This window comes from Amblyomma maculatum, chromosome 5 (genome assembly GCF_055883805.1).
Source record: "Amblyomma maculatum isolate TAMU_Amacu chromosome 5, ASM5588380v1, whole genome shotgun sequence".
NCBI classification, from domain to species: domain Eukaryota; kingdom Metazoa; phylum Arthropoda; class Arachnida; order Ixodida; family Ixodidae; genus Amblyomma; species Amblyomma maculatum.
Window position 1 is genome coordinate 101,413,703 of NC_139348.1, and position 14,182 is coordinate 101,427,884.

General features: G+C 42.7%; 1 protein-coding gene across 1 annotated transcript in view; it reads left to right on the forward strand.

Annotated features, from left to right (window-relative positions):
• LOC146189035 (sodium/iodide cotransporter-like) overlaps window positions 1-14,182 on the forward strand; it is a 48,313-nt gene that overhangs the window by 1,422 nt on the left and 32,709 nt on the right. The window contains exons 2-4 of the mRNA XM_084605167.1: window positions 3,455-3,718; window positions 10,707-10,772; window positions 12,455-12,506. Coding sequence (XP_084461293.1) covers window positions 3,494-3,718; window positions 10,707-10,772; window positions 12,455-12,506 — 343 coding nt within the window. The 5' untranslated portion in view covers window positions 3,455-3,493. The remainder of the gene's footprint in view (window positions 1-3,454; window positions 3,719-10,706; window positions 10,773-12,454; window positions 12,507-14,182) is intronic.

Sequence of the window (14,182 nt, forward strand, 5' to 3'; positions counted from 1 at the left end):
GAAGAGAACAATTGGATAATTTCGATGGAAGAGAAGCAGAGTATAGAAATATATGAGAACTGAAAAAGGCAAATTTGGAAGGCATCTTTCTCTGGTGGCGATAGCAAGAGATCGTGCCCTAATTTTTAGTGTATATCTGCGTGCCTCAGAAGCCGCAGCTACAAAAAGAGATTGATCCAAGCCGCTTAACCCGAATGCAGTGTGCTATAAATATAAAGAAACAATTGAACATCTTTTACTCGAATGTGGTGATATCCATCTGGATTTCGTTGCAGGCGCAGTCGCCCTTCCCGACAGCCTAAGGATTAGAGACACCAATGATCGGGTGAACGAATCTTGGTGCAAGTAAGCAAACCGCGACTGGAAGATTGGTCGAATAAACGCAGAGAGATGAGATAAGGTACAAGGGTAGAAATAAAATTATAAAATATTGACTGAAATGATAAAATAGTTTGCGAATTAAAAAAAAAACATCGAAGATGTCAAGGGCGAAATGAAATAAAAAACAAAATCTCAAACACGATAGAAAGTGCCGTACCCTGTTTCAAAATCACACTCTGATATTTCTTCCTTCCAGACATCCATTCTTGAGCGAATGTATGAAACAAAATATTGTGCAAAAGCAGTAATTATCATTTTGCTGGAAAGGTTTAAGGGCCATGGACAGCAGCCGCACTTTGGAGAAATTTATTTGATGAATCTGCAGTCTTTACTGACCGAGCAGAGGTTTTTCAAAGCGCAGTGCTCAACACCCTGTGCGCCGAGTTAGTTTTCGGAAACATGCTAATCTCCATCTTTTGAGGTCAAAACCGTGAATGCCGAATGTCTGCTACTAAAATCGACTAAGGAGATTGATATGAGATTAGTTGTGATCGTTAGAAAGGGAAAAAAGTAGGAAAAGCACCGTGGAGATAAGTTTCAGCAAAATTATATATTGAATAAATGTTCAAATGGTGGTCTGCAAGCAAATTATGTAGATACATTCGTACTCTAGCGGGCATTTAAAGCCATTTCGCGCATACGCAAACGCTACTGCGATATCTTTCAATTAGAAGAACGTACTGTAGTTACAATCCTTTGTTACAACTCACCCCCTTCTTAGCCGCATTTTGATAATAGCGGTACACTAAATTCTAATTTTCATTCCCTCACAATTTGGGCTAAGGGATAATTTTGAAAAACGCGATAATTTATTACGCACGACAAGAAGCACGATGACGCTGGTTGCTGCGATGGGACAAAACAGGGTGGCGCCTCTTAACAGTATTCAGCCATCGGCAGTATTTCAAATATAAAGCTCTAACCGGATCAACTGCACGATCTAGCTTCAGCTATGTCTGAACAACTTACAGCGGTGTGGAGACGCGCTCGTACCAAAAGCCCTGAACTCAACCTCATATCACCGGAATATACAATCAGGATCAAGCCAGCGAGTACTGATATGCTCACGTTGGCTGGGCTATTTCTATTCTACTTGAGCATTATTACCCTCACATAACAGCGACTTGGGCGGCCTAGAGACGTCGATCTGCCTCGCTTCCGCTAGATTGTTGAAGAAAAGCAGTAGTACAAAGGCAAAAAAAAGCAGGCAGTGTGGACAAGTCGCAGCCATCACGTAGTGTAGAAAGAGTGGCGTCAGATGGAAAAATGGCTGGTTGTCGATGTTAGGATTTCCGGATTGGTCACTGGCCATAATCAACCATGAGTAAGGTTCATGGCCACAGCTTTAAGAAAATTGCCTTCGTAGCGTTTATATCCTCACAATTACGAAGGCAATTCTCATTGTCGACTATTTCCTCCAGATAACCGCACCTTTATTGCCTCTCAGCGATCCCTTAAGCTACCCGTGGCTATTCAATAGCTTCTCTGCAATTTTCTTTTCTCGTCAGATTAGTGGGTTCCTCTTTCCCTACCAGTGTTTCACTACATTTAATTCTTTAATTTTGGTGCTAATGTTTATTTAAGCCTGACTGTAAACACACTTTTCCATGGGTCCTTCCCTTCTTGATTCTTCTATACTGCTACTAATAGTGCTATTCCTTTGTCGTTTAATAGTGCGTTTCCTTCTTGTCTCTCCGACATTTCTGTTTTGAAGAGGCCTCCAACTGCAAGTTAATGCATTTATGATCATTCCCCAGACTATACACCCCCGTTTTATCTATTTCCATCTTTGTAGGCTTGCTATAAACTCCCAGCGACATTAGGCAGTAGTCAATGTTGTCTGCCTGTTGCGATATTGCTACCTCATATCACCATCAAATTTAGTTTCTCCGTTTCCGATAACTACTATGTGTCCCTCACAGATGTCTTGCACTATCTTCCCATTACAATCCGTGTATCCATCAATAATCTCGATGTGGCCTTTAAAGTCCCCCAATAGAGTAATGTCGGCAACATCTACAAACTGGTTTATGTCTTCACTGAGACACTCACAAGACTCTTGTTTTCCTGCCAGCATTTGTCCCCTGTCGATAAATAAGCTACTCCTGGTCATGTCCGTTTAGCGGCAAGTGTTCCTGATAAGCAGATATGTTAATTGCAAGGCGATTTGATCCGTCGCAGTTTTTTTCCTCGGTTTATCAACATACCTAATCCTCCCCCTACTTCTCCGCTGTTGTTCTGTGGCCATCTGTAATTGGTGGATCTTCGACATTCTTATATGCATCTCGCATATATCCTAGACACCTATCTCGTCGTCCTTTAAGTGCTGTACAATTATTAAACAATTCGCCCTCTTTAAACACCATTAAATGATTATGTAACTGATCTGGATGATGAACTTCTTTTTGGTAGTTTTCTCCCGGCACACCGTTTTCTATTTTGATGGGCTCAGCCTTCCCCATTAAGCCTTCCCTTGCTTCACTGCCAACTATTCCTGTGTCCCAAGACCTCTCGGGCTCCCTAAAAAGGTACTTCCTGGCCAGCCAGGCGAAAGCCAATTCCTCCTCCCACCCGTTTGTTAAAATGGATGCCATATCGCTGAAATCCTCCTTTGTCAAAGCCGGCTCCACGCATTTCCTCGTTCACTTCTGCCATTTCGAAGCCTTGCTTTGGAATTAACTTACTTATATCATTATTAACCAATGCCACGTCCTTTTCTACACTACCGTTCTTTCTTGATAGTTTTAGCACTCTGCACACCACAATCTGCACTGGCTGTGTTATCGCCCTCATATCGTTTATTCCTTGGGCCAACGTTGTTACTACTTGTACGGCCTCATCGTTAAGGTCACTGTCAAATCCCACTGTCATTTCAGCAGAGGGTTCAACGAAGTGTGGCAACAATTTGAGTGCATTTATTATTTTTTGTGATGGAGTTCACTCTTGCATACCCCCCCCCCCCCCCCCCCCCCAAGAAAAAAAAATGGGCACGAACAAAAGCTCTCAAAGCTAACAAAACGATCAAGTAACATTTGCTCTTTTGGTAATGCGGATGCAATTCTATTTTTCACAGCCAACGCATTCCAGCGATCAAAGCGCGGAAGCCGCCCAGATGGAGGCGTTCTTGGGAGGACGCCGCCTGCCGACGATCGCCCTCGCAGTCTCTGTTCTCGCATCTGCGGTGAACGCGATGACCGTGGTGAGCTTTGTTGGCCACTACTATGCACATGGATATCACCTTCTCTGGGTAGTGGGCAGCATACCGATAGTGGCAGTGTTTGCTGCGATCGGGTTCGTGCCGCTTCTCTATGGCCTACGGGTGACATCAATTTTCCAGGTGAGGGAATATAATTACTATTTTGCTCGAAGTCAAAATGTCGAAACCCCACGAGACAGATAACGTTGAAGCAAATGACCTCGTTGTATTTAACTCATATGACGCTTGGAGACTCAGCATATTTTAGAGATGCGTCAACGGAACGAACAAGATTTGAGCCGAAATGGCAACTGATACTAGCTGTTTTTCGACTTCATTCGACAGAAAATCGTGAGTTATTTGATAACAACCATTCAATTACTAAGGCAGAGGTAGTAAATAGTGCTTAGTATCAAACGTGCCAGGAGTGTTCAGTGTTCTCCAAGGAGCTATGTTAACGCTTCTTCTTTTCTTACTCTATATGGATGACATCGACGATAAAGTGACATTAGAAATACGGGTGCTGTAGATCGCTGCATGCATAGTAGACCATCAATCATTTATTTTGTGCTTCCATATTCTCTCACACACTCATTACCGCACAGTCATTGGTAACCATATTAAAAGAAAGACAGGGTGAGGTAGATTAAATAACAGATAAAGGCTTGTAGACTTTCCTGAGTGACCAGAAAAACCATGTCCGATCCGGGATCTAAGGAATATCAAGATGATTGTCGGGATCTAAGGAATATCAAGATGATTGGTTCCACAAAGAGTACAAACCTGCCTCTTATTACGTTTGCGACACTCGAGGTTCGGACCAGCACAGCAGGTACTAAAGAAGCGCTAGGTTTGCAATCAAGTAACAGGCGCCAAAAGAAACTCCATCTAATATTGGTCATAGAAAGGATCATGTCAGACTCGAAGGGAAAACTATAGGACAACAAGGTTATGGGAATTCCAGCCTCATTTATAATGATTATGATTCTAAGGTTGCGAAATTTTCGACTAAAGCGTGCTTGTTTGAAGTTTTTATTTTCTTTCTCTACAAAGCATTAAGCAATGAAGTGGACAGTCAAATAACAATACTTCAAATATTACATTGTTTTATTCCTGCAACAGAGCACCCAAGTACTTTACCTTTTACTTTCCTTATGTTGTATTCTTTTGTAGCTGCGCCCAGGCCAAGGGATGTCACAAAATATGTATTTTTATTTTCAAACTACTCTCCTCCATTGGGTTGGTGCTGTTCTTTTCTTGACCAGAATTAAATCAAAGGAACAAAGAAGCACACGCCACTGGCGAACTCTGACGCTTGTAGCATACAGCGCTCCAACAGTGCTGCAACGGCTGCAGGCTCACGCGGTAGGCATGACATTGACGTCCCTTTTTCTGCTAAAATTTCTGAACAGATACTGAGAGAGAGAGAGAGAAAGAGAGACGAACTCCCATTAGGGAACAACGAATGGTTCGAAGGGTGGAGGAGTAAGACTGGGTCCCGATTCCATGACTCGGGTGTACTACTGGTGGCCTCATTGACAGTGCTTTTTAATTGAATCTCAATGCAGACCCCAGGGTCAGCCAGCAGACAGAACATAGAACGAAATATTGGAAGGTGGTACGAGATGAAAAAATTATGAAGGAGCGAATATTTTATATATTTTGATGTTTCCTGATGATTTGGTCAAAACAGGCTTGAGTGTAGAAGGCGTGTTTGGCATGCCACGCGTTGCGATTTCCCAGCTGTAACAATGGAACACAGACGCCAGGTTTTCATGTCTGAAATTAGTCGGGCAGTGAATAAACTATGTTGCACCTGTCTTCGTCAAGCGCAGTCGTTTCACATGACGGGACAGCAGCAGTGCTGCAGGTTTCCAGGCAGGGTCCTGGTTACAAGAAAATAAAAAGGAATGTAGGAGGTTTGATTTCAGTTTCCCACCGTGAAGATCTGGCAGCACATGCGGCAACCCTCTTCACCTAACCGAAACTGAGCACTGTGTGGCATCAACTGTTGAAATAACCACATCGACTGTCCCGAGACTACAAATACGCGCCATTGTATTGAAGCTCAGAAAATAAGCAGAATAACCTAATGTTTCATAACTTCGTGGGGCGCATGTTTATATACATCATACCAAAGTTCTGCTACTTTGCGTGCCTCAAGCAACAATTTTACACTATTTTAAGTGGAGGCACCTATTTCAATACCTAAATGAAATTCTAATGTGTATGCTTTTCGTCAGATGTAGGCTAGTAATTTTGAATCTTTGGGCGTCTTCTAATTGTTTCGGTTGTTTGAGGAAGGCAACAGCGAAAATATTTCAAAAATATGTTCAACCACTTTTTTCGCGCTCACGTTTACCATGCTAAACACAACAAGTAAATCAAATCTCACCTCTGAGCACTAGTGAAGCAAAAATGCCCCATTGTGACCTCTCAATAGACTGGCCGTATTGCTCTAAATTATTTTGTCTCTATCTCCATGATATTATGTAACGTCTCGCGTACCCCTGCTGCTTGCGTCAGCATTGAGCGTATTTGCTAGCTCACCATGCCTAAAGCGTGAACAAATTACACAGCGCTTCCTGCACTGAAAACAATTATTTCACTTTGGCTCCACAAGCGGACCAAAACGAGTTCAATGCTCAAGTAACATAACATATTTTATCTTCTGGCACTTTTTTTGTTGCCAGCGCATTTAACAGCCGATGAGTGGTGTTCGCAGAAACTGTGGACAGGAAGTGTCCGCTGAACCTGTTGTTCATGGTAATAATAACAATCCGGCCTCCATCGGGCTCGAATCTGCAATCCTCGCCCCAGCCGAGCACTTAAACCATTTACGCCTGGCTAGAGATCTTTTTTTTTTCTGTCTTCATTGCACCGGAAAACTTCCCAGGAACAGAAACTAAAACAGCTCATGCCTCAAATCAGGGCTGCATTAGGCAAGCCTGCTATGATCCAGTAATTTTCCACAATGACAAATGCCAATATACAGTGAGGCACACAGAAGCATCGTGACGGGGTAGTCATATAGGCCGCTCTTCCAGGGCAGCCTACAGTCCCCGTAACAAAACGCACTGCTATCTGAATAAAAGATGCGATGATCGTGATGCTTCAGCATCACGGTACATTATTCGGCTTGTCCATAATCAAAATAACCTCATTAGCGTAAACAAATCATAAGCTAGATGACCGTTCTTCCGAACGGGCAAAAACTGAATACTATATTGTGTAGCCTGATGACTTTCTTAACCGTCTGCTGCAATATGTCCCAGAAAACCACAGTATCACGGCAATAAAACATTCTGAGAGCACTCAGAATCTGCGCTAAAAAAACGCAAAAGTATTGACGCCTCCTGGACGCTCGTTGCCCTTCTTTGCCTTTCTTTGCTCTCTCTTTTTGCGTAGCCACATGCGTAGTTATATGCAAAATGTGTAGTCATTTAGCTCATTTGTTTGGTTTAGCTCTTTTAGGTTCTGATTATACTTTTATTTGACAAACTGACACTCATTACACCCTTCTGATCACTATCTCGCATTTATTTGGCTCATTAGGTCAGAAATATATCCACTTACCTTTAGCGTGACGTCACATCTATTAGATGTCGACATTGGTCGTATGTATATTCTGATGTCTGATTGATTTTAATTTTACATTTCTGGTTCTAATAATTAACTAATGAACCTACTGACAAAACCTTTCGTTTAACATTCTCACACCATCCTGTTTCGATTAGAACCACTCATTTGATCGCAACTTTTACGAGAAAGACTACGCACTGCACACATATTTTGTACACATGACCTTGCCGACATAGCCTAGTAATGCTCTCGCATTGATAAAATAGGGTTAAAGTCTCTGCTGTGTTACAAAGGCTCAAATTCACCGGTCATGACAAATCATTTATTTGGCATGAAGCTATGCCTTAACAGGAAGCGTTGATGTGTGCAGTTTAAAAACGAGCGGTTTAGCAGCAAAATGAATGCACATTTGCTTAACAAGCTTTAAATTGTTGGTGTCAAGAAACTTATGATAGGGTTTCCGATGCAAAAATTCTGGTACCAAAGACAAAGTATCAACCTCAGTCAGCTGCCTTCTTGATAGGCAGGCGATATGATATACAGGTATCTAAAGAAAACCTCGCCGTGAGGAATTTAAAAGTGTCCACAAACTTATTAAGGAATCCCCAATGAGTTTCTTCATGCGCATTGCCAATCGGTGCAAAAAGTAAGGCAAGTGAGAACTAATATGTCTAAAAGGGCAGATACTAAAAAGGGGAGTTTTGTCACTTTTAAAAAGCCAAAAAAAAAGCGAAATTTTGGTGTACGAGGTGTACGATGACGAATGCCAATATATAGTGGGGCACACAGAAGCATCGTGACGGGGTAGTCATATAGGCCGCTCTTCCAGGACAGCCTACTGGCCCCGTAACAAAACCCACTGCTTTCTGAATAAAAGCTTCGATGATCGTGATGCTTCAGCATGACGGTACATCATTCGACTTGTCCATAATCAAAATAACCTCATTAGCGTAAACAAATTATAGGCTAAATGACCGTTCTTTCAAACGGGCAAAAACTGAAAACGGGCACAAGACCTAACCCAACAAACTCGATTGGAAGGAATAGGTTATCACAGCGCATGGGTTCCAACTGAGAGCACCTCTCCAAAATTCCACATATTTAGTGCATTACCTGCACCGTCGTTCGATTACAACGTGGAACGTGCAGGACCTAGGCAGGCTTCCCAAAAAATTGTTTGGTAAACTTGCGAGCAGGCAAACACTGAAAGTTGACCGACCCATCCAAGCCTGAATTTGTCAACTAGTAGCTACGAGTTCTGAATAAAATTACCCCCGCTGTCGCGACCCATATGGAAAGCAACCCTTGGGTAGTGTAGGGGGCCACAATCTAAACTTATGGCCCAAGAATGCTCTCTCCCCCAATTGACCTAACAAGAACTATTTGTTTTTTTCTACGATCCGCGCCGGATACGGCTCAAAACTGCTCAGTTAACCAAAGCCTCGAATACAGTCTTTTTGTCAGTACAAAAATTGGGGACGTCATCAGCATAGGCCAAACTCTTAATTTCACATTAAAGTCGAAGAATTTGCTGCTAATTCAACACCTTCATTTATGTTAGCGACGATTTCTATGACGAAATCTTCATAATGCCACAAAGTGCGAATAGAGATAAATCGTCTTATACGAAACGTCAACTAATGTGGTTACGCATTCTGGAAATTTGTCATGCAATACATCCGCATGCGACAACTACAAGCGGTGCCACTATTTTCGGGGCGCAGCGGCTTTAGGAAGGGTTTTCGATATCTAGACTTTCTTAAATATACACGTCATTTTTATACGAAAGAATTTTAAGAACCAAGATGTCTACAATAGGTTACTGGGAGCTGGTGCACCCTGTTGGTGCAAACATCAGAAAACGTCGCGAAGTTTCCGAAGAAGCACCCAACGCACGCTTTCATGCAAAACGAAACAGCAGCAAGTACGGCCTCATTGTGAGCCTATTTGCCGCCATATACCGTGATAGGTTTTCGAGCTTTCAAGATCCTATTATGCTAAACGTGTTTCACCATCACCATTTCATATCCAAGAGCTGCTGTGAATTTATAATGTGAAACTCTGGTGCAGCCATGCAATTTTCTCCAAGTCCTGTTTCAAAAACCAAACATAGTAGAACCGACACAAATGGCATAAACTGCCATTGTTCTGGTTAGGTTTACTTTGGTTTGGTTTGGTTTGTGAGGTTCAATGTCCCAAAGGGGGGACAGCGGCCGATGTAGCTTAGTTGGAAGAGCACCGAACGCGATATTCGGAGGTCGTGGGTTCGGTTCCCACCATCGGCACGTTGTTTTTCCTTCTACTTTGCGTTTAATTATCTTTCCCCTAAACAGATTACGTTACTAATTTCTGTGATTATCCAAGTAAATATTAACAAAAAAAGACAAAGTACCATCCCCAACGCTTTCCTTGGCCTCGCCGACTGTTGGCTTCTTTCCTTCATGTATTATAACGAGCACCCTCATTTCCCCTTAATTGATCTGCTCGTAGCTTACGGGGGTCTCGGTTCTGGCCGTTTTGAAGCCATAGGTAGCGTAAGAGGGTTCTAGCACAGCTTTCGCCCTCGCTCTTGATCACGTTCTACGTGACGCTGGCGGTGACAAAGGACGTTCCACGTCCGCCGCTATGGTTGAGGGTGGCGCTGGTGAACACTCTCAAGGTTCGTATACAGAGAACATAAATACCCAAGCAAGTAGCAGGGGGGACAGCGGCCGATGTAGCTCAGTTGGAAGTGCACCGGACGCGATATTCGGAGGTCGTGGGTTCGGTCCCCACCATCGGCACGTTGTTTTTCCTTCTACTTTGTGTCTAATTATCTTTCCCCTAAACAGATTACATTACTAATTTCTGTGATTATCCAAGCAAACATTAAAGCAAAAAGACAAAGTACCATCCCCAACGCTTTCCTTGACCTCGCCGACTGTTGGCTTCTTTCCTTCAGGCTATGAGAGACGCTGTAGTGGAGGCCTCCGGAAATTTCGACCACCTGGGGGTCTTTAACGTGCACCGACATCGCACAGCACACGGGCGCCTTGGTTTTCGCCTCCATCGAAAAGCGGCCGCCGAGGCCGGGATTCGAACCCGCATCCTTGCGAGCAGTAGTCGAGCGCCGTAACCACTGCGCCATTGTTCCATTGTAGCGAAAAAAGAAGTGTTCATAACTGCCAGAATCTTGCCCTTTTGTGACATTTTAAAACCATTTACAAGATCGGACTTCGAATGTTATTCTGGAAGCTGGGCGATGGATTTTAAGATTGAATATGTGCTTTGAAGAGTTCGCTCAATTCAAGTAGTAGGAAGTGCAAACTAAACAGAGACAACAGAGTTTTCGCTCAATTCAAGTAGTAGGAAGTGCAAACTAAACAGAGACAACAGAGTTTAGGAGTTTGTCCTGGCACAGGTAGTGTAAAAGTGCAGAAGAAGATTGTTACTTCGTGAAAAGTATGTTAATACGGTAAGGCAGATGATTGTAAGGTTTAATGAGGTTGCTGAATTTGTTGGTGCACAGCACAAATTTCTTACTCCACTCGTCTCTTACCACTTCAAGTACCTGCGCCTGCGGTTTGACAACAAGGTCGGAATCACTGCCTGTGTCATATACTTCTTCCTGAGTGTAAGTTCTTTTTGACTTTTTACTTGCTACCCATTAGTACAATAAGTGACAGCGGTATTGAATTCAGCTCAATTTGGCAGTTTTTTTTTTTCAATCGCCAAGAGACCCTTCCTGGAAAAAGTGTAAGGAGAAACTATTGCGTTTATGAGAATATTTCTTAACATGACGACGGCAGGAATGTCATTTTGGGCTCCTTATCTTAGTGAATATAAGAGGGCCACTCCCGCTTTAGCCTCCTCGCTCCACTGTTAAATGTTTAAATGGACATTTCTGCTTTGCGCCCTCTATAAGTATAAATTAGGGGACAAAGGACAAACAGTCCTCAAATTAAAAGTAATAGGCGAGTAAGGAAAGTTCTACTGAGTGATGTCACGCCTTCTTTTTTTAACTTGTGTCGTTCCAAAATCAGTTTTTCTTCTCTCCGTTGGAGCCTGTAAACCTACAATATGTAAACGGAAAGCGCAGTCAACGTTTCCTAGCATGAAAAGGTTAGAATGCCTTAAAAGCGGTGGTATAGCAATACGTCAAATAGCCGAATAGAACGATATTCTTAGCTCTGCTCTTCCGTTCTCAATAAATGTTCTTCTGTGAGGATGGTTTAAATTAATTATAAGGTTTATTATACCTTAGCATGTCGGGCCATGTGGGACGCCGTACTACAGGGCTCCGGGCATTTTTACCTGCTGGTGTTCTTGGGATCAGCATTTGAACGCCCTAACCACAATGTCACTGCTGTAGTACATCTCAAGCTGCGCTGCTTTACGATTGCGACCAAAAAACCATACATACTAGATATGAAGGTACACTAGCTGAACTTCGATACTGGGACACCATTTAGTTGATCTCCTGGATTTCGTTTTTCTCTCTATCATTACCAAATATGATTGCTTTCATACCTATCCCGTCTTATTCTGATTCGGATCAAGAGCGCCTGTATGAGTGAGCGCTAATGATTACGTCTACATTATAACTATCCTTTTCTGTACATAGCTGCATAACGCACATATACTATATATATATATTTTTAATTTACGAAATGAACAAAACATGCTATATTGAAAACTCTACTAATGCCCAGGTGATGGATATTTTCTGTACAGAATCATTCAACCATTCGTCACCAATGGAGGAAAATATAGTGGGTCACATTTGGGAATTATACGTAGTGAGCATGGACGCAGGGGTTCGCATGTAGGATTTGAACGTCCTTGCAAGAGAAAAGCAGTTATGATAGAACATTGAAAGGATGAGTATTTTTGGAGGCACGATGGATGGGGATAACGTGGTTTAGGTGGCGCTTATTGCATTCAAAGCGGTGTGAGCAAAACGAAAAAAAAAATTATTTCAGTTTGAAAGCTTCCCCCTTTTCATCATGTGTAAATATTTGTGTTGCAATAGAACGGAGAGTTGAGCTAATTGGTGCAACAGTTCCTAAACACACAGCGCTACAGACGAAGACTCGCTTGTCCTTCATTTGTTGCTCGTTGTGTTTAAAAAAAATATTGTGTTAACGGAGAGTTGAGCTAGTTGGTGCAACAGTCCTTAAACACAAAGCGCAACCGACGAAACCTCGTTTGTCCTTCGTCTGTTGCGCTGTGTGTTCAAGCAAAATATTGTTTTGCCAATTCTAAAGCAGTGCACCGAACAAATAGCGCATATTTTTCATACCCTTCTACGTGCAGCAAACAACTGGGGCCTTGGGAATCCACAGCGCAGCCGTAGGACTTTCAACAAGTGAGTACGTTTGGCATGCGTATAATTCGCGTTTCTGTCACCAAACATTCTATATCTACTATGTTACGACTACCTTTTCCGCCATGAGAATTGTTATCGTTCTGTACACTAATTAACAAATTAAAGTTTCGGCAAAAATGCTCGGCAGGATATGTGCTTGCAGCACGCAAACACATGTTAACTTTAAAATATACAGGAGTTGACGTGCCTAAATATCACCTTTAGTTCAGGTATTTATCCTTGGTACATGATTACGATATGTAGTAGACGTTTCTGACAAAAAAGTAGCCTTATTCTTTGAACGGCACCGCTACTAAAAAAATTGTATGAGGCAATAACCTCGCATTTTCGCACACAATCTCACTCAATTCCCATAAGAAATCACATGCACGTCGCATATAATTGCATAGGATCTCATATTTTCTTGCACATTATCATAAATTATGTATGATATTTTACAATAATGGTGTGCACCGTATGAGAGTCTGTGCGATTGATCAAGATTTTTTATGAGGTTATTGTCCCTTAGAACTTCAGCCTTAAACTCCATTAGAACGTATACCAAGGGACGAACCTTACGGAAACTATATGTAGTTCCACACAGTAAAAGTAACCACTTGTTAGAGCGTCACGCGGTCGGTAATCACACGAGGGAATCACCAAGACATCACAAATGAGGTAGTCGTTCAAAGCCCGGCGTAGCCGGTAAGCAACTCAGCCCGAAAGAGTTGACTTGTAACACCAACAAACAATGTTTATACAGAAAGAGAGATGCATCGCTTGTAATGGGAAGCGACATTTACTTATTAAAGGGAAATAACACTACGAGTGAAGGACAAATTGAATCACATACCCTAATTTATGTTAGAGCAGTAAACATCACAAAAAATGAAATGAAATTAAACACTAAATAATTGTTGCAAGATACAAGTATAACCGTCCAGTTACAGCAGCAGAACTTAAGTTCAGATCAAGAGTACACATAGAGTTGACAGAAGAGCCTGGCGGCAGTCCACCACTGAACGACACAGGCGGGGCGACCCTCGAAGGTGGTTGTCCTTGCGGGGCCATTTGCGGTTCCGTGGATGCAGTGCGACGGCGGCTCGAGACCCCAGGAGTGCGCGCCGCCTAGGATTTCCTTCTGAGGAGCGGACTATCGTCAGGGCCTCGTAGGCGCCATTTTAAACCTTCGGGAGGTGTGAACAGAGACTCGCGGATGATGCATAGTGCCCAGCACAGTAGTCCAAACATAAAGCACATACTAGACGCACACAAAGCAGTACACTCACAGAGGAAGGGTCACGTATATACATCACACTTTGAGACTCCATGGCTGCCACGTTCGTTTTGAAAAAATAATAACCTACAACCAAAAGAGCCCACACGTACGCCACAACTTCAGTTATGCGGGTGGCCCCATTGCCAGAGAAGAAACGTTAGAATATACAAAAGAGGCTTTAGACTTTGGTCGTAGTAAAGGTGACTTGGAGAGGGGAAAAGTGAGAGATAGATTAAACAAGTAGCATGTATACAGCCGATCGGGCGAAGTTAGAGTTCGTGCTAACCAAGGCAAACTACTGTATGGAGGAAACATGCGCATACGCACGCTGATATACTCGACCGAACGACTCAGATACAGGCTCTGCTGACATGTTTACTTCTAAAAGCGAGAATGT